Genomic DNA, 24,409 nt, shown 5'->3' with positions numbered 1-24,409 from the left:
CGCCCTGTGAAGAAGACTCCACCAGCTTCCTCCCCTTTACTTCCCTCCCGGCTCTCAACCTGCAAGATGGTCTCCGCTTTCCAGAGCATGTATGTTTCTCCCGGCATCGATATTGCGATTATTACACTCACTCGGTACACATCCGTCAGCGTGACCAGCGACTATTGCACCTTCGCGGCGGCTAGTAAGTAAAGCGTTATACATGAAATTATACGAGACTCGCTTGACGGTCGCTCAAAGTCATGTTTATCTCTTCAACCGCAGCCTTGATACTCTTCGAATACTTCCTTCAGCTTCCTCGGGAGATCAACCTTTTCTGGAAAGGAAGGCTCACTGGAGCGTCTGTCCTCTTTCTGACCAATAGATATCTCTCGCTGCTGTCTCAGACGTCCTCACTTCCGAACCCGATGTCTGACAAGGTTCGTCATCCCACAATTTTATACCATTCATGACAGTTCACGGTGATACCAATGCAGAGGTGTAGCATTCGGTCGAAAGTCCATTCAATGCGCGACTGATACTGCATTCGGCGCCAGCTGTGCCATCCTTGTGAGAGCCGACCGGGCGTTTCTCTTGCTATCTTACTTTCCATGGGCAGGTCAGTTCTCCTATGGCAAGTTCCATGCGCTGGTTCTCAGAAAATGTTGCTGCAGTGTTTTCTGGCTTACGAACATACGCGCTGTGCCCGCATCACTGGCACCTCGGGTCGGCTTTGGGAATGCTCGTCTTCTTGTTGTCTTCCGTGCCTATAGGGATCAATTTCGTGAGTTCCATTCAAGTTGAATTCCTTCACACGCGCACTGGTGATTCTCATCTCATGTAGGCTGGTTATCATTGGTTGAGCACCGAAATAACACCAATACTTGGATGCGTCAATGAGGTGCTTGTACCCACGCTACAGCTCGCTAAAGAGTAAGTACGGCAACTTAAACCCAAGTTCAAGTCGAAGACTTTCGTGATCGTACTCATCAAATCGGACTCCACAGCTGTTCGTAACCTGCTAGTCCAATTCTTCACTTCATGTTCGAGATGTCCTGACTTACCCCCTAGTCACTATCGCCTCTAGGACCTGTCTCATCGTTGCGGACCTCATTGTCTTGGGCGTAACCTGGCGCACAGCATATCGTACCACTCAATTGGCGCGAATTGCCGTCGGCACCGGTGAACAGACCCAACGTCATGATACTTATTCAGGAACACTTCTTCGAGATGGTGCGCCGTTCGTTTGTGCTCCCATTGTCTCTGAGCTGACTCAGACCGGGACACTATATCAGGAACGTTGTACTTTCTGTAGGTTCCCCAACTTGCCTCCAAGTTCCTCCGAATCTTTGCCTAACTCACCTTGTCCTTGCAGTGTCCTCGCAATTCTGAACGTTCTCCACCTGCTTTTTACCATGCTCTCGGTAAGCTGCTGCAATTGGAGTATGTTCCCCGCAAACACTTATCATGACACATTGCCTCAGATCGCCTCCGATACGAACTCATCCATCAGCTATGTCACGCTCTTCACGGACCCGTACGTTCTAAGTACCTGTTACTGGACTACGTCGCTGCTTGCTAATGCTAGTCTGCGATTCCGCCGTAGAATCACCACGATCCTTGTATCGCGATTCCTCCTCGATCTGCAAGGAATCCATCAATATCAAGCCGATTCGCAACTGTCCAGTTCGTCCGCTGGCCAGCACTCCATCCACTTTTCCAGGGCAATTGGCTCGTTGGGGTCGTCGCTTCCTTCCCCGGGCGACACCTGGTTTGAGGACGAACGGCTTGAAGAAGACGCATCAGACGAATATGAGTGCGACGAAGTAGGCCACGAGATGGACACATTCGCGGAAGCGACGAAGGGTTACTAATTTACTGGATTTAATGGTCTAGTCGGAATAAAGATGTTAGTGATTCTGCACAAAATCGCCATACACGTACAACTCCTCCAGTCAGCCGCCCTGACTAGATGCCTCCGACAGTGCCTCCAACATGTCGCTCTTCTCGCTAAGCCGCTGAATTCTCGTAGTCCGCGGGACTCGACGATGGTCCCGGCAGAGAAGCGCAAAGGCCGCTTCCTTTGTTGCGCACGACGTTTAGTCAAGTACACAGTGTTGAATGCGGTGACGTCATACAGACAGGCTCCGCACCGTTCCCAAAGGCGACTCCGTTCTTGCTGCGTCGTCTTCGTGTTCCAAGAAAGGGTGCCTTCCGTGCGGCCAGCACAGTCGCGGATGGACCTGAGGTGCGCAGCAGGCAATGCTTCGGCGGGGAGCTGGATCTGCGTGGCCGCCGCACCTGGCGGACGGAACGCATCATGCAGCAAGTTCGTGAGTAGCTTCCGTTCAGTCCAGAAGCGACTGACTACACGAGGCCAGTATGTGGGGCCGCGATTTAGGATACGAATTCCGCCGAAGACACGACTGTGAGTTCTTCGTTAGGGAAGAGGTATTGAGTTGAGTTGTGATGCTTACCGCGGCGGTATTTCTCACCCGTACGAAGTTCACGGCGGCTAAATGGGATGCCACCGCCGTGGCCTAGGACGCCGCGGCGTCCGGATGGGTGAGGCACTGCAAAGGTCGCAGAAATGTTGTTGTGGGTCGGGAAAGATCGCAATGGGAGCAAACGAAACGGGGGGGGGACATGAAGCAATCTGGGCGCTGTCGAGAGGAAGCGGGCAATCATGTACGGACTATAGGAGGGGAGATGGTCAAGACCGCGAAGAGGCTAGAGGAGGGCACGGACATAGTCGTGCTTCCCGAAGACGGCCAACTTGTTAGAAGTTCCGCGCAACTACCCCGAAGGTAGGCTGAGCTGTCCCATTCGAGCTGATCGATGCTCATGTCTGCAGTGATAGACCACGCCTGAGCATGACATGGACCCCGCGACCTTCGTAGTCTGATGGCGGGCTTCCGATATCGCCCGCTCGCTGCAAGTCCGGGACCAACATGCTGTGGCATCTTCCGAGGGTGAAGAAACGTACTATAACTTGCCATAAGAACCTAGGCGGCTCGAGTCAGAGGAGCGAATTCTTCGGGAGGCGACATCGAGTACCGGAGATTTCTCAATAATCATATTCAGCATGAGGACGTCAACTGCACCACCTATTTCGGAGGATTCAACCCGAGCTCTAGGTCAGCAGCCGTCCAGATACATCAGAGTACGTCGAGACACCCACTAAAGGCATAAAAGTCGCATCCTGGCATCCCACAAGCCGCAAAATTCGAAGCCATGCTCGAGTCCGTGCGCATTCCGAGACACTACATACGTCTCGCAGACCGTAATTCGGGGCTTCTTCTGCATCACTCTGCGATAGCGATCACATTGTAGAGTACACCCGAAACTCGGCAATAAAGCAGCCACTGCATACCACTCGGAGAAGCCTCGGCTCTTCTGTCGTACTGGACCTGGCCGTGCTCCGGGGGATCGTCCGCCGGAGAGAACGGGAAAACCGTGCAGCCCGGGCCGGACTCGGGCTCGGGCTCGGACACCCATCCGAGGGTGTCACATCGGTATCCGCTCGACCTCCTCAAGCGTCCAGTATTTCTTCATGTTTTCCCCGGAAAGATCTTTGACCTGATTTTCGGGCGGTATGTCAGCATCTCGCGTTTCGCCAACGAGAGTGATATTCCGATCGGAATTATCTGCATTACGGCCCTGACGTGACAAGTTGTACTCACTTCTTGGTCAAGGTGGCTGAAGAGCACCTCCCGCCAGCTATCGAGGCACGCGCGCATCTCCTGCGGGTCGTACGTGGACGGCTCGTCGAGCCACTTGCGGACTTTCTTTGTGAGCTCTTCCACGCCTGTACAAGTCGGAGTTTTGGATAATGAGCATGGTTGACGGGAGCATGAGGGTACATTGCATGGTGCCCACCGTGGTGGATGGCCTCGTGTGACTTGAGGTGGACGTCGTTGTCCTGGAATACAGTCATTCGCTTTGCGAGGACGGGGAAGATGTGTCGTTCTTCGATCGTGTGATGCACGGTCAGGCCTGGAGCGCTTTGCAGATCAGTTCCTACTGCCTCTACTAGCGCTAGATCTGCGGTTGGAATGAACTGGACCTTTTCCTAGTTGGGTGGCCATGCGGAGGTACGACGGTAGGGACATCCCTCGCTTGTTGAACGACCCATCGGCGAGCTGCAAAGGTCATTATCGTACGCTCAGCGATGCACGATCGAACCACGTTGGAAGCTGAGGCGTACCTCGTATAGGACGTTGACTATCGAGTGACGGGTGATCAGTGCTTGCGTTCGGATATCTTTATAACGGTAGACGTACACTCGTGTTTGAAGTGATTGTGGAAGTAGGACATTCCCTCCGAAAGCTATGTAGATATGATTCAGCATACTGGAGAAACCCATGGGAGTCAGACAAAAGCTCACCCGATTCCAGCGATATTCGTCATAATCCGACATTGTGGGTGAGTGATTCCGATAGTAGCAATGAGCGAGTCTGAGAGAAGCAGAAGGTGTGAAGGGTCGAGCGCGTGCAACAGTGAGGGTTATTCCAGGGGCAAGACGTCGGAACATGCAAGAAATAGCAGTGGGAGTTCGCTCTCACGGCTTATAGGTACTCGCGGACTCTCTCAAATAGCTGGACTACGGAACCTAAGACGACTGACTGTGGTCGTTGCTCCGAAGATATCGTAGGCGTATATGGCCAAGAAAAGAAATGCTCTGACAAACTACGGTTACGCGGCTTATAGATGCACTCACGGGAGCGCCCGCCTCCGCCAAATCCGTCGAAAGGCGCACACTCGTCCTGCGTCCGGGGCCGAGGGCAAGTGAAACATCGGAGAACAGGCCGCTCAGAGGCCTAGTAATGAGTTAGTCAACAGTTGTTTGTCTGCGAGACCACGACTGAGATAATCATGGTTCGGCTAGTACTTACCAATTGATGTCAGTGTCTACATAGTCCGTATTCCAACTCTCACAAAGTCGGACTGCCAGTGTCAACGAAACAGCCGAATTTCAAGACAATTGATACACGGCAATTCGTGTCTGCCCTAGTACGTTTACACATCTGCTTCGTGCACGCTAGAAGTCAGATACCCGTCCCTTGAAGCTCCAGTCGCCGTCGCCTTCGCCCCATTTTCCTACTGGTTCGCGCTTGGGCCCGCCCTGTTCGCCTGTCGCAGGGTTGACGTCGCCCTGGAACTCAGGCTGCAGCGGAGCGCGTGCATCAGGATGCATGGCCATGTCTGCCTCTTCTTGGGCGGCGTGGCTCCTGCCGGGAGCGGAGAGGGGGGCCTGGGCGGCTCGGACGAGTTCCTCAAACTCGCGCTGCTGCTCGCGGGGAAGAGGAGGGGGCGCTGGGCGGACGAGGCCAGAAGACATCATCCTGAGGTGGATCATGGTTCGGGAGCTTCGCCCAAGGGTTCTGATCGCAGAGGAATACATGGCTGCGTAATTCGGAGAGGAGAGGCTGTCAGAATACGGCAGGTGAACAGAGCAGAAGGATTGATATGGGCAGATGTGCGCACGGTGCGTATGCGATCTCTGTTGGGAACGGGTCAGAAGACACCCTGGACGGGCGGTGACGGGGAAATGGCGTGCGTACTGGGAACAGACTCCGGGTGCTGTCGACGGACTGTCCAGGTATGTCTGGTATGAGCGACGCCGGGAAAGCTGGAAAATATGATGTGGTTAAATCGTCAGCTGAAGTGTTCGCGCAGGCTTGCGAAGCAAGGGTGCAAGGTGATGACGAGGAACGGAGAAAGGTCAGGGACGGCGTTCGGCGCCTGCACCCACGTGGCATCAGATTCAGGACGAGGCGGACCCGAAGCCGGCGGCAAGTTAACTCCTCCGCATTTCCTCGAGCTTGGCATGCTTTTACTGTGCCAGTGCTCAACCTCGCTATTCGTTTTGCGTTCACCGACGCTGAGACTATCGATTCCCGAGTCCCCTCAGACGTTATAAAGTCACGCGCGGTCTTCAGAATGTCAGGGTGCGAGAGCCGACAACGTCGCAATCTGGCGACGATCGAAGTACGGACTTGCGCGCAATAACTCCGAGCTTGCAACGCGGGGGTGACTCAAACGAGAGAGCCGACGGCGGTGCCAGACAGGTGCAAGGACTCTGTCCGTTTGGGCGGAGAAAATCAGAATTGGCATAAATCCCCGGGTACATACGCCGTGGTTTTAGCAGCGGGTGGGTCACCAACGCGACAGGGACATTGGGTGTGAGGCTCGCGGGGAGGATGCCGCGACAGAAACGTGGTCGAGGAGCGCAAAGTCGGGGCGTTTTTGTCAGAAAGACGGCTGGTAGACCGCATACCGGGAAGGCTTCTGCCGGAACGGGAGCCACGTGGTGTGGCTAGGACGAAAGGGTGTATTACGAGAAAGTCACACTGGCTGAATGGGAACGTTGATTGCGCCTCCGAGGCCAGCGCCCTGGAAGATCCCCCATGCGAGAATAAGAACTGTACAAATGTCCCTCACCCCAGTCCGCCATCCGTCCCGCCTTCCCGCCCCCGCCCCCGCCCCTCTCCTCGCCCCGCACACGCCCGTGCATCCCGCTCGCGCCTGCGCGCAACATGCAGCCCTCTGGTCCTTCCGGCTGGGCACCCGGGCAGCCCACTGCGGTCATTGACCTCGGCGAAGAATTCGCCCCTGATCCGTCAAACGCTTCGACGGCCGCCTTGCAGTTCTCGGCCGCCTACTACGCTGTCGACTCTTCCGCTGAAGGAAATGGCTCCAAGAAGCGAAAAGTAGAACGTGCTTGTGACTTCTGTCGCAGGCGCAAGGCGCGCTGCGATGGCCCCCGAATGCCGGACAATGTCTGCAGCAATTGCATCACCAATGCGAGGTCTTGTACATATCTGTGTGTATCATTCTCCTATCTTCCTCTATCCTCTCCGCCCTAATGTTCTCCGTCCGTCCCCAGCGAAGGCTCCAAGCCCAGGGGCCCTCCCAAGGCGTGAGTGACCCATCCTCGTCCTCTCAAGTACCGCCCCGATCCTCACTTCCTTCCAGCTATGTCGTTGGTTTGGAGGACCGGGTTGAGAAGATGGAGGCCTTGCTCAAGCGGGTTAGTACCTCGGCTATTTCTCTTCGGCGTCCTACCCTCCTCGCCCCCCGTCCCAATCTTGTCGCGTTCAATAACCATCCTTTCCATTGCAGCTCCGCCCAGAGTCCGATTTCTCTGCAGAGCTTGGGCCACCCATAGTCCGCGATTCCTGGAAGACCGACCCCGTTGGCCCTTTGTCCTCATCCGAAAAGGCGCGGTCAGACTCTCCAAAGGTTCTTGAGCACTCCCCGACGCTCGCCAGAAAGCAGTCCCTAGTCTCTCTCACGGCGCCGCCGCCTAACCGCGCTTGTCCGACTACTTCCCCCGGGAGGAACAAGGCGTCAGGCAAGAAGACAAAGGCCCGGAAGAAAGGGGGACAGGATCCGGCTTTCAACTCAGATCATGATGCATCGTGCTCGTCATTGTCAGATTCCTCCGAGACAGACGATCTGGGCGAGCTCAGCGTTGTGCGCGGCATGAAGCGTCTCACTCTCCGAGGGCTGGAGCCGACGGAAGTTACTCCGGACTCGTATATGGACGACAACCAGCTCCGCTTCCACGGCAAGAGCAGCTCGTTCAAGCTCATTTCTACCACGAGAGAGCTTATGCAGCGGCACATCGTCGAGTCCTCAAGTGATGGACGTCAATCTAACTCCCCAGCGGATGTCAAGATACCTCTTCCCACGAGCACCAAACGTCCTCAGTTCTGGACATTACCACCGGTGCGTTTCTCTATTGTTGCGATCACCGTCGTTGTATGCGCGTTTGGCGTTGTCTGACTCTGCATATAGTGGGAGAAAAAGTTCGAAAGTGCCGACGACCCGACACATATCCCCGATTGTGTGCTACCGGCGTTCCCGGATCCGGATCTCGCGGAGAAACTCATCAAGGACTACTTTGAGCTCAATAACAGCACGTTTGCGGTGGGTTTCCTTTGTTGTGTTCTCCGCGACATCCTTTATATCTGAACGAACGGATCGCATAGTTATTGCATCGACCGACATTCGACAGACAATGGCACGAGCAACTCTACACGAAGAACGCGTGGTTCGCCTGCATATGCTTGGCGATCTTCGGTATCTCCAGCCGCTGGAGCGACGACCCCCGTGTCCTCCCTGAGGAAGCCAGAGAGAAGGCGAAAGAGGGCGAAGAGAAGGGCCGCAATGACATGTGGAGCCTTGCGGGCTGGGGATACATTGCGGCTGCAATGAGTGAGCACTTACATGGTTCAGTCTTGCGCGTGTTGATGGTGCTCAAACCTTGATCCCTCCATCTGTCAGAGATACACGAGATGCGCAGGAGCGTACTGCTTCCTCCCGAACTGTTTGAGATCCAGAGTTTCGCAGTGAGTTTGTCGGGCTCATCAGTCTGTACGGCACTGAACGTTCGCTAAACCGTTCTTGTCGCTTCCCTGTCACCTCACTCCCGCATACGCCCGCCACCATTGCCCACATGACATTCCATCCTCAAGCTTGTAGCTCAATACTTCCGAGGAACGGTGGCGCAACATGGGTCGTGGTTCTATCTTAGCGTCGGGGTACTCAAAGCCCAGGACGTCGGTGCTCATCGACGCAAGATCTATGGCCGCAAGCCCACCGTTGAGGAGGAGCTCTGGAAGCGGGCGTACTGGCATCTCGTCGCCTTCGACCGTATCGGCAGTATGCTGATTGGCAGGCCATGCTGTTCGCGCGAGGAGGAGTGAGTGCACGGGAACATCAGTCGTGACAGCATGATTTGACTTCTGACACGTTCGTGGCTCTTCTAGCCTCGACCTTGACCTGCCGCTCGAGGTCGACGATGAGTACTGGGAGAACGATGACCCTGAGCTTGCATGGCACCAGCCGGCGGGCAAACCTTCTGTCGTTTCTGGGTTCGTGCATTGGATCAAGTTGAGCCATATCATCGCGTACGCGCTCAAGACCCTGGTGCGTATTGATCGGCTCGTCTGAGTCGTGGTTTTTCGCGATTGACCATGTTTCATATGCACGCAGTACACCCCGAACAAGTCCAAGGTTGCCCTCGGCATCAGCGGTACCGAATGGAAGGAGCCGATCCTGGAGAAACTCAATGACGCGCTTATAAAGTGGCTCGATGAGTTGCCTCCCCATTGTGAGCGGCTTTCATTGCTCTCGTCATGAACTCTGCGTTGACAGATGGCACAGTGAGGTGGAGACCGGACATGGAAGATCGCTTCTTTGCAAGCCAGGCAGCAACACTGTATACCACCTATCACCTTGTGCAGATCATAATCTACCGCCCCTTCATCCGCATTCCCCGCCCAAGGCCTTTCCACCCTCCGATGTCCGCACAGCGCAGCATGTTCTCGCAGAAGGCGCTTGCAATCTGCCTGAATTCGGCCAGGGCCGGCGCGTACATCCTAGATGTACAGACCAAGCGAGGGATGCTGAACATCACGAACGTCGTGCATGTCTCGTTCGTCTGCACTGGTGTCTTGCTCGTGCACCTCTGGGACCTTATTCGACAGTACGGCATGTCTCGAGGGATCGTCTCAGCCGAGGCGCGAGCGCAGATGTCGCAGGAGATCTCGTCTGTCATGGGCGAGATTGGTGACCTGATGGGCCGTCTTGAGGAGGTCAGTGCCAAGTGGGAGCTTGCGCGGGAGATGCTGTAAGTGGTCTTTTTGGGTTTATAGACACCGGGCGGAGGATGCATTGCTTACGTCTAAATTTGCGCCTCGCAGTGACGAAATCAGGGATGCGCTGCCCAACAGTCCGACAGAAGACACGCCCAGAAATCCCTTTTCTGACACGCAAGGGTCCATGCCACTCTACGAGTCGAACCCGGTTCCCATCCCTGGCTCTCACGCTGCCTCGCTGTCGGGGCATTCTCATCCGCAGGTTTCCCCGCTCACCCCACCGGAACATTACGATCTGCACAGCTACCGACAGGACTACCTCCGTGCGTCCCAGCCTGGAATACCACGTTCTGCCCCAGCGCAGTATCCTCCCCAGCTCAATTTCTCCTTCGACGGAGGCGTTCCTCAACTCTGGGATATGGATGGAGCGCCTGCGTCTCCTCCCCCACTACCCGACTTCAATTTCTTCATGCCCTCCCAACCTTCCCAGCCTGCACGACTACCGCAACATCTTAGTCCGCCTACGCCCGGACATAAGGCGCCACATCCACCATCACTCTACACCCATTCAACCGCCCCGCCGACACATCGTAGCTCTGTGCCAACGATCGCCACGCCCGTACATCGGAGCGCAGCCTATCACCACCCCATCCGTCCTCCACAGCCGCATGCGATCCGGACGTCTCTTCCTCCGCCCTCCTCTGCGTACAACGAGGTTTATCCGAGTCACCCGTCGCATTCGCCGCAAAGTTACGTCCCGAGCAGCAGCCCGACGAACCCGAGTCCGCACACGCCGCTACCGGCCGAGTATCGTGCGTCGTATTGCAAGAGCGAGGACGGGGCCTTGGGCGACCATGAGTGTTTGCGGCTGCGGCTGCTCGAGGAGGCGTATCGACAGCGGGCGCCGCCGCAGGGTGCGAGCAATCCTGGGCCTGTTCCGGGTGGAGATTATGGCGGGCCACAGCATTCGCCGGACCAGTGGGCGAATGGCGGACATAGGTGAGTGGCTAGGTTCAAGGGCTGGATTATACTGTGTATTGACGGAGGGATGTATAAGGTGGTCATAGGCAGCATTCGTCTCTGGCACATACTTATGTTATTTGACATATCTTGGTTAGGTTAGGACTTCTGTTCGTCTTGGATAGGGAGGGACTTTGGTCTTTATTCCGTTATCTCGTGTTTCTTCACCTTTTCTTCTTGCTTGCTTACTCTAATACGCTCTCGAGGGCGCTACAGCCCATACTCGCTTGTTTGTGTTCCCCTCCCACTCGTACAATCACTCCTCGCGCTCTTGTATATGTAGGTTGCCTTGCCGTGTCGAGTCTCAGTGGACTGTTGTTGTACTGTATCGTTAATAGCCGACGTCGCTCTTCGATCGTTCTGCTCTGCTTTTCGCATATATTGCCTGTCTCTCTTTACTGATCACTCGATGGGATAGTTGCGCAGCGTGCTGTTTGTGCTGATGTTGAGTAAATGCTCGGTAGTTGCTTCAATTCACCCCACAGACTAGTTAGCACGGTGGCTCACTCAGACTCGAGTACCTGTACTGCCAAGTCACTCCAAAGAGAACCACCAGCCGCGCTTAGGCACATATCTGACCCAATATGGCAATCAAAGCGCGGGGAGCGCCCATAAGTGTAACTGCGATCGCGCAGGAAGCCTCCGCTTGACTGTCCTCCACACCCCCACCACCTGCTCTCTTCTCCCCCCACACTAACGCCATGAGTTGGACAGGGTGCGTCGCTCTATCTGCACGAACCCATCGACTTTGGGTCGCTGACGAACCATGTAGCTTCAAGAAGGGTATCTCCCGCGCAGGAACTTCGGTAATGCCGCCTCTTCCCCCCCAGGATCCAGCTTCGAGCATGCCGTGGCTGAGACGACGCTATAACAGCTCCTGCAGAAGACCGGCCAGATTGAGCGCACGGTCGACCGCGAGTTCGCAGACGAGGAGGCCAAATACAAGTTGTGCGTCGTCTCGCGTGCAGAGGGGGGGAGGGGGGGGGCATGATCTCATAATAGCTGTGCTAGGTTTGAGAAGGAGTGCCAGGCCCTGCAGAAGGCGGCAAAGGGGTATGCGGACGCTATGAAGGGTGCGTACAGCTCGTTCTGAGGGGGGAGTGGGAGGAACCTGACACTGCGGCGGCAGCTATGACGGCGACGCAGGGCCGGTTAGCAGATACCATCGACGTCTTCTACAGCGCCGCGGACAAGGCCTCGGAGAGCGCGATGGCGGCACATGCGTACAAGCGTGCCGTGGACGATCTGGATACGGGTGTCGGGCGAGAACTGGTGCGTCTCCTTGTCTCCTACATGTGGTCGGCGGGGGAGACGAACGGTTTGTGCAGGAAGCCCCCTACCGCACGACCATCATGGAGCCTCTAGGCAAGATGAACGCGATATTCCCCGTCGTCAACGAGCAAATCAACAAGCGCAACCACAAGGTACGCTGTCCCCCTTTCCTGCTCGCCGTCGCGCAGCCTGTCTCACAGCCCTGCAGCTCCTAGATTACGACGCTGCACGGAGCAAGATGAACAAGCTGATTAACAAGCCCAGTGACGACCCCACTAAGCTTCCACGAGTACGTCAGCTGCCTTGCATCCTCCGTGTGTGCAGTATGTAATCAGACACGCGATGCGCAGGCTCAGCAAGAACACGATGAGGCGAAGGAGGTGTTCGACATGTTGAACGAGCAGCTCATCTCCGAGCTTCCACAACTGCTCGACCTCCGTATCCCGTACTTTGATCCCAGCTTTGAGGCGATGATTCGGATGCAATGCAAGTTCGCAGAAGAGGGTTACGAGAAGCTGGGCGGTGTACAAAGGTCGGATCGCTTATTCACCTCGTCCTGCGAAACGAGCTCTCACACAAGGTCGTGTACAGATACTTCGCAGACAACGTTCGAGATGACTACGCCGCCGGACAACTAGATGCTCAGGTACGTCCTTTTCGGTGTAGTACCGCAAGCGATGCTGAAAGGGGTGTTATCAGGTCGAGGGCGTCTTGCAGGAGATGAAGGAGCTTACCATCTGCGGCGCCAGCTGAGCGCACAGCGCGAGGAATGTATCATGCTTGTATACAATCTGGATGTAGCACTATTACACCACGGTCCTTTTCTTTCGCTCGAGATACCTCGTTATCTAAGTTTTATGCTCCATAGACTCCTGTGATGTTGCTACGACAGGCGAGATCGTGTCAACCTGGGACGTCAGCATAAGTACGTGTGGTCGCAAATTAAGACGTCTTCGCATTGCAAATGATTGATACAACGACTGATCGATACATACGATATGCTACGATTAACAAACGACCCCGAGGAAGAAACGAATAATACAACATGCCAGCCGAAAAAAGTCAACGAGAAAGAACGTTCAAACTTCACATTTCACCGTCGGTACGTTACCTTATTATTGAGCAGGATGACTGGCTTCCGTCAACCTGTCCTTGAGCGACTTGCCGTCCGAAAAACGATCCGCTAGGGGTTTCGAGTGCGATGTCCCGTTTTGCTGTGGGCCATGGCCAGGATGGCCTCGAGTCGACCCACGTCCACGACCTCGGCCTCCACGGGCATTGGTGCCTCTTGCCGCAGGCTGCCCCTTCCTACCACCTCTACCACCACCGTCCTCCGTGTCGCCGGTTATGCGTTCGATGAGCGTATCCTGGGCCTGGTGTCTGCGCCGAGCGGGACGTCTGCCATTTTCATACGCCTCTGCATCCTCTCCAGCCACGCCGTCTTCAGACATTTGCATGCGAGCTAGGAGCGAAATCTCCTCCGATCCATCTGCTGGTTGGTGGGGCGATCGGACAGGCGGTTCTCGAGGGCCGGGCGCAGCGTTCCTCTTGGAGGGAGGCTTCTTGGCGGGGGCGACCCGCGGCTGCGCATTGGCGCCGCCCGCGTGTGCGAAGGGTTGTACAGCGAAGTCGACCTGGGGGGAAGACCAGGCTTCAGCGTCGTTCATAGCAGTCGGCGGCTCTGGCGGAGCATACTGGGGCAATGGGTATGGGTGATCCGGCGAGCCTGGAGGCGTGTGCGCTCTGTCAGGACGCGGCTGCTGCTCCTCGTACGAGAAGGGCTCGTTCGACCTTGGAGCGCGATACGAGTATTCATTGTAGTGAGGCTGCCCGTGGGTAGGTGGCTCGAAGTGGGAACGCGCGTGGACAGGCGGAGGACTAGGAGTGCGTCCACGTCGTTCGGTACGATTGGGGATCTCCCGAGACGAGGACTGGTACCCCGGACGATAGGAGTCCATAATAAGCCTTGGACGGCGGGAATTTGGCGCATCCGTAGGTATCTCGTCATCTCGGCCACGCTTGTGCCGATCTCGTCCAGACAAATGAACTTCTCCTTGGGACCGTGGAGGGGGCGAGTAGTGATCGCCCCTCGGAGCCCAGGATCGTGGTCGCCCATCTCGCTGGATTGGCGGAGTAGGTGGGCGTGGCAGCGATGCCGAAGGTTGCTGAATGCTTTGAGGTGGGCGTCGAATCCGGACAGGCGCGACGGGACGAGCGGAGGACGGCGCAGAATCACGCCCGGGGGCAACCTGAGCATCTTCAGATGCCAATACATCGACTGCGGGTTGGACGCTACTCTCCGAAGAAGAGGGCAGGAACAAGGGTAGCGTGGGATTGAACGAAACGTTGGTTTCAGGAGAATCTGCACCTAAGGAAATATCGGGGGATAGAGGCTGGGATACTGGGTGGGCCTCGCCTACATGCGAGGCGGCGGTGGGACCAGACAAAGTACTGGACCCTGAAGGCATTCCCGGACTACCCAGGATTGCGTCCCCGGGGAGTTCGCGGGTAGGAGCGTAATCCAAGGACTGCTCTCTCCTAGGCTCTTGGACGTTCGGGATCGACATGCGTTCAGCTAGTGAATGCAATGGATGGGAAGGGTGGTCTGGTAAAGGAGAGCGCACTTCGGGTTTCACCACGAACTTTTCATCCTCGGCTTTCACGGCGAGCAGCGGCTCACTCAGATCCGGGAACTCCGTGAGAGGTTTGCCTTCAAGAGTCGAAAGTGTAGCTTTCGCAATGGAGGGACTGGCGACGACGGATCCTTGCGGTGCCGTCATTGAGGTGGATATATGCTGCTCCTTGACGTCCCTGGCTGAAGTCGGCTCCATAGGCAAGGCAGCAGGCGCTGCAGAGAGATGCGATGATAGCGGGGGAGATGTCGAGGATGCAGAAGGGAAAGACGTCGCAACCGCAGACGTGGGTGTTGTCCTCGATGCGCGAGGTTCCTGATCCTGCTGTGCCATCTGCGCCTGGAGTCGCTCTTCAAGCTTACGCTTCTCTTCATAGAGCTCCTCTATACGTCGGTGTTTCGCCAGCTCGACACCACGCTCCAGTTCCTTCACTCGCTCCTCCAGGGCATGGATGTTAGCAGTCGCCTCGCGTTTCTGCTCTTCGAGCTGAGCCATGAGTGCGCGTTCTCGAGCCTCCCAGAATGCGCGTAATTCGCGCTCTTCTGTCTCCCAACGTGCACGGTCTTCCTGTGCCTTCTTGCGGATCAAAACTTCTCCAAGTTCGCGTTCGTGCTCGTGAGTCGCTACTCTCTTGAGGGCGTCTTCGGCCTTCGCGATGGCCTCCGCAACGCGAACCTTGTCCAAGCGTTCCTGTTCGGCCGCCTGTATGCGCACTTCCTCCAACTCTTTGCGTAGTGTTGCATTCGTCTCCTCAAGTCGAGCAACTGTGTCACGAGCCTCGCGAAGTTGTTCTGCGCATTGCGGCGCCTCCTCCTCGAAACGAGCCAGCTGTGCCGCGCGTTGTTCCGCAACGGCGATGCGTTGCTCCGCGGCCGCTAGCATAGAAACCATATCCTCCATGACGTTATCCGCACGAGCATGCCAACGCGCCGCCTGATCTCGCTCGTTCGCCATGGCCTGTCGTGTCGCTTCTTGCCTCTGACGATACTCCTCCATTGCCATCTCCAGCCGCCTGAGCTGCTGGCGATACAACTCGATGGGATCATCTCCTAGCAACCGACTTGGGTTCATCGACGCGGGGGACGTTACGCCAAGTCCCAGAACGTTGGAGGCGCCTGGACCAGACGGGGCGCTGAGAGCTTTTGTTGCAATTGGGGCAAGGCAGGGTCGTTGAGGCAGAGCGCTGGAAGGTAGCTTGACTGAAGCGGAAGTGCGTGTACGTGACGGTCCCTGGACAGAGGCAGTCGGCGTCCTACGCTGCTCGGGTACGCTACTCGGCCCCGCAACCGTGGTCAAGGGTCGTGGAGGAAGCCCGTTCGCCACTGCCAGTGGCCGAGCTTGCGTGGCCTCGAATGACGACTCTTGGGATTTCGATAAAGGAGCGGACTCCGGCGCAAGGGCCTTGAGAAGTCGCGAGTGGGACTCGGACGCGTTACCAGGAGCTGCCATTCTGGGCGAGGACAAAGGCGAGGGGGACGGAGAGCCCGCGTCTCTGGGTATAGCGTCTGAAATTCGATCGAAAAGTGACGGTGCTTGACCGATGGTACTGAACTGGAAGCCTGCGAGGGGATCTGAGGCTATTTCGACCATAACACGAGGTCAGGGGTTCGGAGGCGCGTATCGCCCCTCGAGGATGAAGAGGATGAACGCGGGAGAAGACAATGCGTTGTTCTTGAAGATTTCGCGCGAGAAGGGAAGAAGCGTACGAGATCACAGGATGGGCCGTCCGACGAGAGCGGGGAAAGGGGAAAGTGCTGGGAAGTCGTGTGCAATTGTCGAGTTGTCTTGAGGAGGTCACAATGTCTTTTCTCTGGCCGTTAGTGGACGGTCTATGTCTTGTGCATGCCACGACGTACAGTCATGAGAGGTGTAACCACTCAACTGGCGGCCGTCCACAGCACTTGACGGGCTTCTGGTCGCTGTGCTGAGATAGAGGGGAGAAGATGAAGAGAAAGACGGGACGCCGTGTCTAGCCGCATGCGGCTGCATGCCCCAGCGCCGGCATTTCCCGAGGGACACCGCCACTTCAGTACTTGAGTGCTTAGTGGATGGACCCGCGCTACTGAAGCTAAGTACTGTGACCGCATGCTACCACTTAGGCTCATTATAACGGTCGTGGCTGATGCTTCGCTGCGGGCGCGGGTTTAAAACATCCTTCGCAGCTTCTAGCTTCCCATATTGTACCTCCCGGCATTCCTTTTAGCATAGCCATGGTATCTCCGTTAGGGCATCATTGTTCTCTACAACCACAGTCCACGAGGTGAACGCAGTGCGCTCGATGGATGCAGTGGCAGATGCAAGCATATGATCCACGCAGCAATAGAGCTCACGAAAACCTTCTAGCGTCGCGCGGTGGGCCCTCAGACACGATGTCGGACAGGGTCAGATCAGCGCGTCTGTGTGACATCATAATTAGGTCGGCGACGGCGTTGTTCAATAAACGGTGGACTAACCTTCTTCTCCGCTGGAAACAAGGGACGGCTACGGACAGGTGCGAGCGGCTGTGCGGCTAGGTCACCCATCTTCCACCGGAGTCTGCGAACCACCATCTGTGGGGTAATCTCAGCAACTCCGTTCGCGGGAAGGGCTCCAAATGCCCTCCCCGGATCGTCCAACCATGCCACCGCAGCTCGATCCGGTCTAACGAGGACAGCGTGTTCTCGGTGATCAACTTCTCTGCCAGCTGTTTCGTCACCACCTCCCGGTATTGGTCACCCGATGCGGACGGGTCGGTCGGGGTGGTCGTAATTATAGGATCCGGTCGGATGACGAGACTCAGGCTTCGTAAGTTCTGCAGGCTTCGTAGAGATGCTCCCATCTCTCCAATCGCATGCTGGAGGCCGGTGGGTAAGCACGGTGTTGAGCCCGGGCAGAAACAGATCCGATCGCGGACGTACCTTGAAGTCCGTCCATGCCACGGGCCCTGGCCGATCCAACACGAATTGGAGGGCTAGAGTCCGCAATGGCGCCTCTGCGAGTGTTGACGCGAGATACGCCATGCGCGTAACGGCAGTCGCCGTGCTGTCAACGGACAGGGCGAGCTCGAGCGAGACGATTCGGGACGCCAACCCACCCTTGTGGCAAGTCAGGCGGCGCAGAAGGACGTCATCCATGGGCTCGTGCACGCGCAAGGCTACTATTGGGCGATTGTACGACAGCGATGCGCAGAACTGCGCGGATGATGCGTTCAGGGACGATAGGTTCCACATGAAGGTGTCTGAAGTGAAGACTTCTTGCGGCAGGAGCATGCCGCCCTGAAGGATTTGCAAGGCGTGCATGTCGAGCGAGCGAAGTGCTCTTGCGCGTCCCAGGATGTCCAGTATGAGCTCCTGGATATCGATAGTGGCGAAACCCGATAGGGTGAGATGATGGATGAAGTGGGCGGTAGAGAGGGGAGAAACCAAGCGCTTCATGAAACGGATGACCGTGGCGGAGGAACTGAGACTGAGTCCAGGTAGAAGATTTATGACGACACGCTGATGGAGGTTGCGTGCACCGCGCATGTACCATTGTGGACAGACGAGCATCGCGACGGAGAGCGCGCCTGCAGATTCCAGAAAGTCGAAAATGCGGCAGATGAGCTCCTCAGGAAGGCTTTCCATATCATAGAGATGACGATAGGAGCGGGAAGGCAGAAGAGAGGAGCAGTGGGAGACGGGGGACTGGGGGAAAGGACAAGGATTGGTCCTGGACTATAAGGGCGAGCGAATATCGGGCGCCGATTCGGGTGTCTCAGTCTGTACCCGGAGAGGCAACAGTGTACCTGTCATGGTCGCGGAGAACCGCGCCTTTGCAATAAACGTACTACTACTAGGGTGGCTGTATCGAGCAGGCTTCTCCGGACAAAATAAACCTCTCTCCTCGATGCTATACGTGGAGTCGCATCAGCAACGGATGGGCAGCAGAGGCGGTGCAGAGTTCGTGGGATGAGGCCTTGAGGTCCGTGTGTACTTGACCAGGTTGCTGAAGCGCGATGCATGTTAGCCGAGTGACACAAAAGAGGAAATAGAACAGCAACCTGGCTAACAAGGCAGGGCGCGCAAGTCCCGCTGCTTGGCCGTGCAGAGTGGATGAGCGCCAGAGACAAACCGCGTCTGTGGCTGAGCGTCACGATTCGAGCCATTTCAGATGTGTGACACTAGAGGGAATAGACTACCGGCGACCGCCTACGCCGCCTTCCATGATGCCAGACGTGAGATCATCGTCCAATGTAGCCCAGTACGCCTCGAATCAGGAGATCGCCCACCCAGCGTACACGCAGACGCACACCGGCGGGAACTGCGTTACAGGTAATGTAGCAAGATGAGACAGTACTAGTGACGGAGCACAGACAGAAGACTAAGCAAAGTGTCATCGTCGTTTTTGTCGCATCCCAAACAACTGTCGAACCCGAAAGATAGTTCCTCGAGGAGGAGCGTCAGTCGAAAGCTGTTCATAGGCGCCGTGTGTGACGCGCGCGTAGACGCCCGACGTAGACGTCGCGGGCAGAGCCCGGTGCGCAGGTCGCAGACGACCTTGACGGCGCGCATCGTTTACTCCGCGCATCTCTTACTCTGACAGCCAGCTCGCTTGTCTCCACGTCTCGCCCTCTCCTCTGGCTCTGCAACAACTCAACTGGGTGCTCACACAAGATCCCCGACGGACACCGGACATGGCTCGTGGGGTCTGGCTTCTTGGTGCAGCCGTGCTCTCACTCCTGCCGGCTGGACGCGCATTCTACCTTCCGGGAGCAGCGCCTCATGATTACCACGATGGAGAGAAGGTGGACCTGTTTGTCAACACCCTGACTCCTATGATTGCGGGGTATGACAATGCGAAGCTGGTACGTATTCTTCCTATCCGTACGCGTCGGAATTACTCACCGAAGTTTGAATGGATCCAAGAAATCGCTCATTAACTGTACGCTGGACAATCACGCCGGCCAAGGTGTTCGCTGAATCAGGTTCGTTTCAGATGACTACTATAACCCGGCTTTCCACTTCTGCAAACCGGAGGGCGGACCTAGGAAAGAGCCGGAGAGTCTGGGGTCAATCCTATTCGGAGACCGTATATTCAATTCGCCATACGACGTATGTCCGACGTTCCATGCTTTCTTGTGAAGTGCTTAATTGCGTCTCAGATCCACATGATGCGGGATAATGACACATGCAAGGTCCTGTGCACAGACACAGTCCCGTCCAACGATGCTAAGTTCATCAACGACCGCATACGAGAAGACTATGCTATCAACTGGTTGATTGATGGTCTGCCAGCGGCAGAGATGAAGGAAGACAAGAAGACCGGAGAGCTCTTCTTCGACATGGGTTTCAACCTCGGCTACGACGAGGGCGAATTCCAGGACATGCCGGCGTTGCACAACCATTACGACATTGTACTTAGGTCAGTTAGTATGCAAATTGGTGTTGCAATGATCAGTAGATGAATGCACGGGAACACGTAGGTATCATGAACCGACTGAAGGGGTGTTCCGCATCGTTGGCGTTCTCGTGTGGCCGACCAGGTACGCCAAAAATACGAAAACTATTGGTCTTGAATGCTAATCCGCCGACACCAGTCGGGGCGGCCCACAGGAAGTCCCGGCAGATGGCTCCATTGACTGCGGTTCTAGTTCCCCGGCACTCGTCCTCAGTGAGACCCAAAACACCACCGTCACGTATACCTACCGAGTAATGTGGAATGTGCGCATCCATCCGTCCGATACCATGACCTATGATTGACAAGTGTGCCACAGGAATCGGCTACCCCATGGGCCACCCGGTGGGATAACTACTTGCATATCTTCGATCCCGTAAGACTTCGCTGCAATGTTCCCTATACAGCTTACTCACAGCCGCTTTCCAGCGCATACACTGGTTCAGCCTGATCAACTCTATCATCGTCGTGGTTTTCCTGTGCCTCATGGTGTCCATGATTCTACTGCGGACTGTTTCCCGCGATGTGAGGCCGCTTGACACGCTGCTTCTTTTCTCCCACTTACCGTTGTTTTCCAGATCTCGCGGTACAATGCCATTGACTTGAGTGTGAGTCATCTTCCGACATAATTTCACTTAGTGTGGAGTCTCGACATGCTGACTATATGCGTAGGAAGACGTCCAGGAAGACTGGGGATGGAAGCTCGTGCACGGTGAAATCTTCCGCACGCCGAGGAACCCCATGGTGCTCTCCGTGCTTGTGGGTAACGGCGCGCAGCTATGCGCCATGGTTGGCGTCACGCTAAGTCAGCATTGCACTGCATGTGTGCAATGGCACCTGGACTCACCGAACTACCGCAGTCTTCGCGCTACTCGGTTTCCTCTCTCCGTCAAACCGCGGCTCGCTCGCAACAGTCATGATCGTATGCTGGACATTCTTCGGCGGGTATGTAACGCCCACGCTGCAATCTAGAACCAACCTGACGCTGTCATCCCTGAAGGATCTCCGGATACATCTCAAGTAGGGTGTATGCGTCTCTCGGCGGAACGAACAAAAGGCGTAATTCGTTTTTCACCGCCACTGTTATGCCGACGTATGTTGCAGCCTGTATTTCCGGCCGGAGTCCATGCGAACGCTAATTGGCTCTTGCAGTTTCGTCTTCGCGGTGGTCTTCCTTCTCAATCTCTTCCTCATTGCTGCGGGTTCGTCGGGCGCCGTACCCTTCGGTGTGTATCATGCATATTATTCCCATTCAGTATACTGACCGCTGCCGTCGTGTTGCCGTGCTATCTGCCGCCCCGTAGGTACCATTCTGCTGGTCATCATTCTCTGGTTCGGCATCTCCGCACCGCTATCCGCTGTTGGGTCGTACTTTGGGTCGAAACACGGTGTAAGCGCTCCTTCCAGCGACGGTCAGCGCTCGGGGAGACTGATTGTTCGGACAACCCGCAGGCTGTCGCGCATCCAGTACGGGTGAACCAAATCCCAAGACAAATCCCGCCACAGCCGAAGTATCTGCGGCCATGGGTACGGAGTGCCTCTCTATGTTCCTCCCGTAATGTACTGACTACTGAGCGCCCTATACAGGCCGCGACGATCCTCGCAGGCATTCTTCCGTTCGGTATGTCAAAATTACTCAGCTTTCCAGTATCACAAGCTCAGATTGCCTGGACTCTGCAGGAGCGGCATTCATTGAGCTCTACTTCGTCCTTTCAAGCCTGTTCGCGTCGCGCGCGTACTACGCCTTCGGCTTCCTAGCGCTCACTGCGGCCATAGTTGCCCTCACGACTGCAACGGTCACCATCCTGTTCACTTATTTCATACTCTGTGCCGAGGACTACAGGTGCGTCTATCCGTCCATCTAACCCCTCCCGAGCGCGTGCGGCAAGGTCCTGCGCTAAGCCGCTGCATTGCCGTCGACCGCAACCCTGTTCTCATCTTCGATCAACCTGACAACGGCGAGTACTGACATGTTGTATGAACTCCGCAGGTGGCACTGGCGCGCGTTCCTCACAGGCGGAGGGAGCGCCTTCTGGCTGCTGGCGTATGGGATCGTCTATTGGGCGCTGCGTTTGTCGCTCGACTCGTTCACAAGCACGGTGCTCTACATGGGCTATCTGCTTCTTCTGGCGCTTTTCGACTTCCTCATCACAGGTACGTCGCCTGTCCGTTCAGTTTGCGGCTCCTGCGCTCCGTATGCATTCCGCATGGTGCACGCGTGCCACTGTGTGGTACGAATGTGTACGGCTTGCTTGGACTTCGTCGTATACCGTGTACGTGATGTTGCTGTTGACTCATATGTGTCCACCTCCTTCCACAGGAACGATCGGCTTCCTCGCGACGTATTGGGCAGTCCGGCGACTGTACAGTGCCATCCGCGTCGACTAAGATCCGGACCACAGGCCCGGCCCCGCGGGACCGACGATCCTTCTTGGTCGGTTCTGGTTGTCTCTTTGTCCCTCCATAGCAGTCCAATAGTTATTAGACAGCTACTTATAAAGATACCTAATACCCCTGCTGTGCGCCCTGGTGCGATGGTGACTGTCTATTTCAAGACGACAACGGCTACCTTTTGGCTCCCGGCGCGTAGGAAGGCGAGCCGCCCATCGATGAGGTCCGCGGACGACAGCTTCTGGTGGACGTCGGAGACGGGCATGTTGTTCAGGTAGTAGCCCTTAGCAGTGACCAGCTGGCGCGCGGCACCTACAAGCGTCCGAGCCATCGTCAGCTCACAAGTAACAAGGTCAAACGAATGTGATGACGAGGACGCACTGTTTGAGGCCGCCAACCGGAACGTTGCCGCTAGCTTGGTGAGCGGGACGTCGAGCACTTCCGACGCGTCGCAGAGGTGCAGGACTGGGTTTCCTCGGAGCGCTGCGATAACATCTTCAGCGCGTGCGGCCGAGATGTCCCGCTCATATAAGATCTTGGTAGCGAGCTGTGCACGGGCGAGACCGTCCTCTAGACTGGCGCCTCAGCTGAAGCCTGAGGAAGAGCGGGGGAAAACATACGGCCGTGGACTAGTTCCGTGACCTCTTCGGCAAGCAGGCGCTGTGCAGCACGCGCTTCGGGCGTTTTCTGTAGAAGGGTTGTTCGAAATGAGGGCGATGAATGGATGGTTTGTAAGTATGAGTACTCACATTGTGCGCTTCCATGACGCTTTCGACCTGCTCGAGTGGCAGGAGGGTGAACATTTTGAGATATTTCCCGACATCGGCGTCTGAAGACCTCAGGAAGAACTAGTTCATTTTCATCGACTGAGCTAAGCTTGCTCCGTTGTTCCTGACCATATGCTCATACCTGATAGAATTCGAAGATACTCGTGTCTTCCTCGTTCAAGGAGACGGCATTGCCAGCGCTCTTCCCGAACTTCTGTCCGGACGCCGTCGTGAGCAGTGGCGTAGTTATGCCGAACCCTTTCTCGATGGCCCCTTCGGGTGTACCAGGCGCCGAGTTGGCACGGTTAATGAGCTCTACACCAGCGATGATGTTTCCCCACTGGTCCGAGCCGCCAATCTGTATGGTGCAGCCTAGCATTCTATGGAGCGTCAGGAAGTCATATGCCTGCAGCAACTGGTACGTGAACTCCGTGAAGGAGATGCCCTGCTGAGATGCAAGACGCGCGGAAACGCTGAACGACTGTCAGCACATCGCGTGTGCATACCAAGACCACCCACCTGTCGCGTGAAAGCATGGTGTTCACCCGGCTGTGAAAACCCACGGTTCGGAGGAACTCGAGAAGATTCAAGTCCTTGAGCCAGTTTAGGTTATTCTGGACGTTCGGCGGCGCTATTTGCGTGGATGAATGGGGCAGTCGCTTCTCTGCATAATCCATAGCTCGCGTGAAGAATTGGTTGATCCCTTGTGTGAGCTGGCCCACATTGTACTCGATCGTCTCCCGCGCGGAGAGCGGTCTCTCGGTTGAGCGGCCAGACGGGTCGCCAATGAGTCCAGTCGCCCCTCCTATCTGGCCCGAGGTTGACGTGTCTGCCATAGTAAAAAGCTGATGCACGCACCAATGGAACAATCTGATGTCCTCGGAGTTGAAAATGCAGCAAGCAAAGGAATGGGACGAGGTGGCCGACATGTAATGACCTCGCCGTGGGATCTACGCCAAGATACACAGTCTGGGGTTGCTTCTGCACTTCAGACTCAAGCTGCGCTGGTCTGATACAGTTAAACATAGTTGTGAATGATCATGACCCCACATACCTAGTAATGTCTGCAACCAGGCCGCGTGCCCTCAAGTCCTCCAATAACCCGGCCCGAAGGTGGAAGCTCCGACAATGCCTCCGTAGTGGGTACCAGCGCAATCGCGTCGCAGGTGATAGTACGGGCAGTCCATGTCGAGCAGACGCCATGTTGTGGGCAGCAGGGAGTGGCGGTCGACGTCGACGCGAGAGAGCTCGCGAGAGTCAGTGACGCGCCTCAGAATTTCCCGACTTGGGAGGCAGATCGCATCGGGGGGCCGATAGCTAACGCCGC

At 56.2% G+C, this 24,409-nt stretch overlaps 10 protein-coding genes across 10 annotated transcripts; 5 read left to right on the top strand and 5 right to left on the bottom strand.

Moving 5' to 3' along the window:
* Nucleotides 1-264: 264 nt before the first annotated feature.
* On the top strand, nucleotides 265-1,868 carry L226DRAFT_613604 (uncharacterized protein). Its single transcript, XM_067686528.1, has 9 exons — nucleotides 265-419; nucleotides 535-598; nucleotides 654-763; nucleotides 824-914; nucleotides 1,051-1,212; nucleotides 1,275-1,290; nucleotides 1,355-1,403; nucleotides 1,464-1,516; nucleotides 1,586-1,868. Exons 1-9 carry the CDS (start codon nucleotides 408-410, stop codon nucleotides 1,851-1,853), a joined length of 825 nt encoding a protein of 274 aa, XP_067534795.1. The 5' UTR covers nucleotides 265-407; the 3' UTR covers nucleotides 1,854-1,868.
* Nucleotides 1,869-3,486: 1,618 nt separating this feature from the next.
* Nucleotides 3,487-4,399, bottom strand: L226DRAFT_571674 (uncharacterized protein; the record flags this gene model as incomplete). Its single annotated transcript, XM_067684578.1, has 7 exons — nucleotides 3,487-3,558; nucleotides 3,663-3,787; nucleotides 3,859-3,975; nucleotides 4,046-4,121; nucleotides 4,187-4,203; nucleotides 4,263-4,308; nucleotides 4,367-4,399. The coding sequence occupies 7 exons, from the start codon at nucleotides 4,397-4,399 to the stop codon at nucleotides 3,487-3,489; spliced, it is 486 nt and encodes a 161-aa protein (XP_067534794.1).
* Nucleotides 4,367-4,917, top strand: L226DRAFT_86183 (uncharacterized protein). Its single transcript, XM_067687290.1, has 4 exons — nucleotides 4,367-4,553; nucleotides 4,625-4,629; nucleotides 4,690-4,809; nucleotides 4,868-4,917. The coding sequence occupies exons 1-3, from the start codon at nucleotides 4,427-4,429 to the stop codon at nucleotides 4,801-4,803; spliced, it is 246 nt and encodes an 81-aa protein (XP_067534793.1). The 5' UTR covers nucleotides 4,367-4,426; the 3' UTR covers nucleotides 4,804-4,809; nucleotides 4,868-4,917.
* An 11-nt stretch (nucleotides 4,918-4,928) lies between these two features.
* On the bottom strand, nucleotides 4,929-5,686 carry L226DRAFT_535688 (uncharacterized protein). Its single transcript, XM_067680964.1, has 3 exons — nucleotides 5,544-5,686; nucleotides 5,467-5,482; nucleotides 4,929-5,408 (listed from the first exon to the last, which is right to left on the bottom strand). Exon 3 carries the CDS (start codon nucleotides 5,336-5,338, stop codon nucleotides 5,021-5,023), a length of 318 nt encoding a protein of 105 aa, XP_067534792.1. The 5' UTR covers nucleotides 5,339-5,408; nucleotides 5,467-5,482; nucleotides 5,544-5,686; the 3' UTR covers nucleotides 4,929-5,020.
* Nucleotides 5,687-6,518: 832 nt separating this feature from the next.
* Nucleotides 6,519-9,623, top strand: L226DRAFT_464098 (uncharacterized protein; the record flags this gene model as incomplete). The annotated part of the gene is made up of 11 exons (XM_067675838.1): nucleotides 6,519-6,805; nucleotides 6,869-6,901; nucleotides 6,958-7,012; nucleotides 7,105-7,713; nucleotides 7,783-7,914; nucleotides 7,977-8,202; nucleotides 8,272-8,336; nucleotides 8,463-8,689; nucleotides 8,757-8,916; nucleotides 8,983-9,100; nucleotides 9,154-9,623. 11 exons carry the CDS (start codon nucleotides 6,519-6,521, stop codon nucleotides 9,621-9,623), a joined length of 2,382 nt encoding a protein of 793 aa, XP_067534791.1.
* Nucleotides 9,624-11,261: 1,638 nt separating this feature from the next.
* Nucleotides 11,262-12,926, top strand: L226DRAFT_509410 (BAR-domain-containing protein). Its single transcript, XM_067678216.1, has 10 exons — nucleotides 11,262-11,322; nucleotides 11,380-11,413; nucleotides 11,482-11,555; nucleotides 11,619-11,680; nucleotides 11,737-11,879; nucleotides 11,936-12,031; nucleotides 12,088-12,168; nucleotides 12,230-12,411; nucleotides 12,471-12,525; nucleotides 12,579-12,926. The coding sequence occupies exons 1-10, from the start codon at nucleotides 11,309-11,311 to the stop codon at nucleotides 12,630-12,632; spliced, it is 795 nt and encodes a 264-aa protein (XP_067534790.1). The 5' UTR covers nucleotides 11,262-11,308; the 3' UTR covers nucleotides 12,633-12,926.
* L226DRAFT_560880 (uncharacterized protein) lies at nucleotides 12,807-16,595 on the bottom strand. Its single transcript, XM_067683393.1, has 2 exons — nucleotides 16,369-16,595; nucleotides 12,807-16,315 (listed from the first exon to the last, which is right to left on the bottom strand). Exon 2 carries the CDS (start codon nucleotides 16,100-16,102, stop codon nucleotides 12,995-12,997), a length of 3,108 nt encoding a protein of 1,035 aa, XP_067534789.1. The 5' UTR covers nucleotides 16,103-16,315; nucleotides 16,369-16,595; the 3' UTR covers nucleotides 12,807-12,994.
* An 84-nt stretch (nucleotides 16,596-16,679) lies between these two features.
* L226DRAFT_553351 (uncharacterized protein) lies at nucleotides 16,680-18,593 on the bottom strand. The gene is made up of 4 exons (XM_067682919.1): nucleotides 18,531-18,593; nucleotides 17,410-18,475; nucleotides 16,966-17,345; nucleotides 16,680-16,908 (listed from the first exon to the last, which is right to left on the bottom strand). Exons 2-3 carry the CDS (start codon nucleotides 18,112-18,114, stop codon nucleotides 17,022-17,024), a joined length of 1,029 nt encoding a protein of 342 aa, XP_067534788.1. The 5' UTR covers nucleotides 18,115-18,475; nucleotides 18,531-18,593; the 3' UTR covers nucleotides 16,680-16,908; nucleotides 16,966-17,021.
* A 466-nt stretch (nucleotides 18,594-19,059) lies between these two features.
* L226DRAFT_535680 (endosomal P24A protein) lies at nucleotides 19,060-22,452 on the top strand. Its single transcript, XM_067680963.1, has 19 exons — nucleotides 19,060-19,334; nucleotides 19,396-19,411; nucleotides 19,466-19,581; nucleotides 19,632-19,891; nucleotides 19,953-20,012; nucleotides 20,067-20,190; nucleotides 20,244-20,300; nucleotides 20,354-20,449; nucleotides 20,503-20,532; nucleotides 20,597-20,729; nucleotides 20,785-20,869; nucleotides 20,925-21,017; nucleotides 21,077-21,150; nucleotides 21,229-21,314; nucleotides 21,377-21,451; nucleotides 21,512-21,545; nucleotides 21,605-21,767; nucleotides 21,915-22,078; nucleotides 22,245-22,452. Exons 1-19 carry the CDS (start codon nucleotides 19,164-19,166, stop codon nucleotides 22,310-22,312), a joined length of 1,905 nt encoding a protein of 634 aa, XP_067534787.1. The 5' UTR covers nucleotides 19,060-19,163; the 3' UTR covers nucleotides 22,313-22,452.
* On the bottom strand, nucleotides 22,380-24,325 carry L226DRAFT_509404 (uncharacterized protein). Its single transcript, XM_067678215.1, has 8 exons — nucleotides 24,137-24,325; nucleotides 23,941-24,091; nucleotides 23,602-23,891; nucleotides 23,225-23,555; nucleotides 23,065-23,163; nucleotides 22,936-23,002; nucleotides 22,697-22,885; nucleotides 22,380-22,627 (listed from the first exon to the last, which is right to left on the bottom strand). The coding sequence occupies exons 1-8, from the start codon at nucleotides 24,283-24,285 to the stop codon at nucleotides 22,470-22,472; spliced, it is 1,434 nt and encodes a 477-aa protein (XP_067534786.1). The 5' UTR covers nucleotides 24,286-24,325; the 3' UTR covers nucleotides 22,380-22,469.
* Between the last annotated feature and the right edge of the window lie 84 nt (nucleotides 24,326-24,409).

Source organism: Lentinus tigrinus, assembly GCF_003813185.1.
Source record: "Lentinus tigrinus ALCF2SS1-7 unplaced genomic scaffold L226scaffold_14, whole genome shotgun sequence".
Lineage (NCBI taxonomy): Eukaryota > Fungi > Basidiomycota > Agaricomycetes > Polyporales > Polyporaceae > Lentinus > Lentinus tigrinus.
This window is presented reverse-complemented; position numbering and strand designations above follow the sequence as displayed.